At 36.5% G+C, this 4,120-nt stretch overlaps 1 protein-coding gene across 1 annotated transcript in view; it reads left to right on the forward strand.

Annotated features, from left to right (window-relative positions):
- Positions 1-889: 889 nt before the first annotated feature.
- PAIP1 (poly(A) binding protein interacting protein 1) overlaps positions 890-4,120 on the forward strand; it is a gene marked incomplete at its 5' end in the record, with an annotated part of 16,089 nt that continues 12,858 nt past the window's right edge. The window contains one exon of the mRNA XM_010281883.1: positions 890-1,078. Within this exon, the coding sequence (XP_010280185.1) occupies positions 890-1,078 (189 nt within the window). The remainder of the gene's footprint in view (positions 1,079-4,120) is intronic.

Below are 4,120 nucleotides of genomic sequence, written 5' to 3' on the forward strand. Positions count from 1 at the left end.
TCCCCTGGCGCAACTTGAGGCCATTTCCTCTCATCCTATCACTGGTTACTTGGGAGAAGAGACCAACACCCTCGTCGCCACAACCCCCTTTCAGGTAGTTGTAGAGAGCGATAAGGTCTCCCCTCAGCCTCCTCTTCTCCAGACTGAACAACCCCAGTTCCCTCAGCCGCTCCTCATAAGACTTGTGCTCCAGACCCCTCACCAGCTTCGTTGCCCTTCTTTGGACACGCTCGAGCACCTCAATGTCCTTCTTGTAGTGAGGGGCCCAAAAGTGAACACAGTATTTGAGGTGTGGCCTCACCAGTGCTGAGTACAGTGGCACAATCACTTCCCTACTCCTGCTGGCCACACTATTTCTGATACAGAATAGAATTTCTCCCCCACCTGCATATTTTGGAGCACTTTTGTGTTCTATGTAAGCTCAAAATATTTTGTTTCCAATTTTCAATTATTTTTCCTTCTACAGTTCATATATCTGCAGCACAGTTTGTGTATACATCAGGAAAAGATGTTGAGCCTCAGTTTGGTAGTTTTATTCTTAACAGGTATACTTACTTGTTAGTTTGTTAGTTAATCTTACACCCAACTTGACAAACTGATTTCTTTTTAATCCGTCTTTTCATGTGTTTTGCTGGGAGACCCCAATATCTATAAAAACATGTTACATAGTTCTTAAGATGATAGGATTACTGGAGATTTCTGATGCATTGAGGTCTATGCTCTCTAAAAATGTTTAAGTGAACTGTGTAATAAAGATCACTATCAAGTATGCAGAGCATCAGGAGTTACTCAAGACTAAGGGCTATATGGTTACTTCTGGCGATAGTAAGTGTAACAACTTTATTTTAGGTTCCTTTTAAATAGCTGGTATATTCTTTCACTGCTGTAGGTTTCTTCCTTTGAAGATGGAGATGATGGCTATCTGACTTTGGCAGAATATGTACAAGACTTCCTAAATCACCTCACCAAGCAACCAGGTGGTTTTGAAACTGAAATAGAGCAGTTTGCCGAAACACTGAATGGCTGGGTCACTGCAGATGAAACTTTGCAAGAACTTGTTGAACTCATATATCAGCAGGTAGCCTGTGTATTCTGTCTTATAACATGGATGTTATGCCTCTGTTACCTAGTGTCCAAGATATGCATGCTAGTATTATTTGTTATATCGTCATACCTACGTAGTATTTTAATGGTTTGAATTTTTCTTTTTAGACTGAAACGTATAAGGAAAGATTTTTCTCAATAAACTGAAATGATAGCTCAAGTGTGGGATACTTGGCTGGTTGATAAATTTCCTCGATTTACTGTTTCCTTTGCTGTGTATTTGAATCTCCTGGGTCACATACTAGAGTTGAAATTACAGCAGTTTAATTAAAGGAGTTATATTTGAATTGCTGGATTTATATAGTAGAGACTGAAGAAACTCTTAAGCAATGTCAGTTGTACATTTTTATTCTATCCTACAAAAAATTTCTTCATAATACTTAGATATTTTTCATTCCTTGGTATTTTAAAAAAATAAATTTATACCTACTGTACAAATCGCCCTTTGGGAAATGGTCTTTTACTGACAGGCTTTGTTCTTCATTTGGAATTATACCTATTTCAGAATGGCATAATTGGAAAAGAGGAAAGCTAGTCTGCTAGTAACTAGGTCCAGTCTCATTGATGGCCATGGAAATGAGGACAGAGACCTTGAATTGAACTCTGTACTAATTGGGGGAGCCATTGGAAAGAACAGCTTAATCTGTGTTGCTAAGCAAATGAGCTGCTGTTAAGGTCTTCTGGGCTTGCTGCAGAGAATTAAGTCACACTTGTGCTTGCTATTTATTACATTGTGTGTCTCAGTTTCCTGAGTTGCTTTCAAATTCTACCTTGAAGAATGTAAACTTTATTCACCTTTTAAGTGCAGATCCTTGCAAATTTTTTTTACTGTGAAATAATTTGGGGTACGTAGAAGCTGTGTGACTGGTTGGTCATTGTACAGAACTGGAGAGTCTTAAGTTTCTTATTATAATACAGAATTGATGCACATTTAATTCAGAACAGTTTAGTTAGACGTTAAGATTACCTGTGCTGTGTTTGGCAGCATCATTTTCCCATCCTTTATTTGGACACATGGAGAATAGTTAATAAAATATGGAAATATTCCATATAACTTTATTGGAAGAAAAAAAGAGGAATTTATCCTATTTATAACGTCATATATGTTAAATAAATTGACTCATTTAATGTAAGTCTTTTAATGTTACCTCTTCTTCTCTCCCCCTATTTAAAACAAGTCCAATGTTAGGGTTGGCTGTGCCTTCCTGAACTGAGAAGCATTGAGTGTTATCAGTCTGAAATATAACAGTTTTATGTGAAAAATAAAATTTAGCTCAGTGCAAAATGCTGTCCTAGTATCCAGAAGCATATGATTTTAGCTTTGTTGTATGTCAGGATATGATAGTGTTTGAGTGTCAGTCGACTATGCTTATTATTCTTCTGTCATGAGATTCTGCTCAAGTATTTGTTTCTTCATCCTAGTTTATCACAAAACTTCAATAAAAATTGCTGAAGTGTGTTTATAAGCATCTGCTTCAGTGATGTTTGAGCAGATTTACAGATGCTAGGTTTGTGAAGGAAAAAGACTAAAATGAAAGAAACCCCAGTCCTGTACCATCTTCCCTTCATCTGAGTATCAGGTATCTTAGTCTGTCTATAAGAATTAATTATCTACTTCCCCTTGTTCTTCTTAATCCATTTATGTCTCGACAGAGTGAAGTGCCAGTTCTTCTGTTTTCCAAAAGTTGAACATTCTGACTTCATGGTTTAATCTTGACTGTTGTCTAGTTAATACAGTGGATTGTTGCTGTTACAGCAACTAAAATTTCTGAAGATACATATTGGTAGACTAGCCTTCATGCTTAGACTGTGACTTTTTTAGAGTTGGAGATATACTGTTATTGCACTGTAATGATTAAGATGATGTGAGGTGGTTTTCTTTGGTCTCTGTGTGCTATGCCAGGTCATAATACCCAAAACTGAATTGTTTCAGTATTTGATGCAACCATAAATACCGACCAACTAATTGGGAAGATAATGGTTTAAAAAATACAGACGAGGTTTGAAGAAGTTGTGGGTTTTGGTGGGTTTTTTGGTTGGGTGGTTGGGGTTTTTTTTTTGTTGGGGTTGGGGTTTTTTGCTGTTTTTTTTAGGAAAGAGAAGTGTGATTTAAGTGATGTATTTTGCCTTATAAAAAGGGGGGCACCTCTTCTGGTCCAAGCAACTGATTGAACCAAAGCATAAAAAAGCTTGTTAGCCATTTCACATGCCTCTTACTGGAAACTGAAGTCAATTTGACTATCTTAATTACTTAAATTTGTTATATCTTCCAAAGATACCTCGGTTCTTTCCAGCAATGTTATGCACATAGTACAGTTACGTTGAGTGCATATTTTCTTCTGCCTGTAGAAGGTAACTAGCTACCTATAATGCATTGACATGCTAATGGAAAGATGCTTTTTTCAAACATGTTAGAAGCAGAAGCATGCAAGCACATCTATAGTGCTGATAGATGATCAAGATGTAAAAGGAATGTTCAAAGATGATAAAGCCAAAGAAGTTTAATGAATTCTTAGTATCACTGGTGGGTTTTTTTGACAGAGCTGATTGAGTTACTTGGACCAGAGCCTCTTTTCACTGAAGCTGTATCTGAGAAATAATCTCAAATTCAAGTCTTGTTAGAAGAGAATTCAAAACAAATGAACAGTAATAAATTGACAAAATAAGGGGATGTTCTGCTTTAAGTTCTAAGAGAGGTTGAATGTAGACACTAATGAATTCCCAATTACTTTTTCCACCTCTTGGAATTTTCAAGTATCAGATTGAAAGCAAAATATTTTTCAGACAGTGTGTAACTTATGTTGTGGAATTTCGTTGCCACCACCTGTTTTTAGATGATAAAAGTATAATGTTCAACAGTAACAGTATTTGTTTTGGAAAAAAGGACCCATCAAGAGCTATTAACTGTAATGATACAGTTTTAATATCTGAATCAGAAGTTTGCTGTTCTGCAGTTTGCTGGAGCATGTACAGGAGAAAGTATTTATCTTTACTTGCCATGTTTTTGTGCTCTTTC

The sequence above is a fragment of the Phaethon lepturus genome, unplaced genomic scaffold (genome assembly GCF_000687285.1).
Source record: "Phaethon lepturus isolate BGI_N335 unplaced genomic scaffold, ASM68728v1 scaffold13152, whole genome shotgun sequence".
NCBI classification, from domain to species: Eukaryota; Metazoa; Chordata; class Aves; order Phaethontiformes; family Phaethontidae; genus Phaethon; species Phaethon lepturus.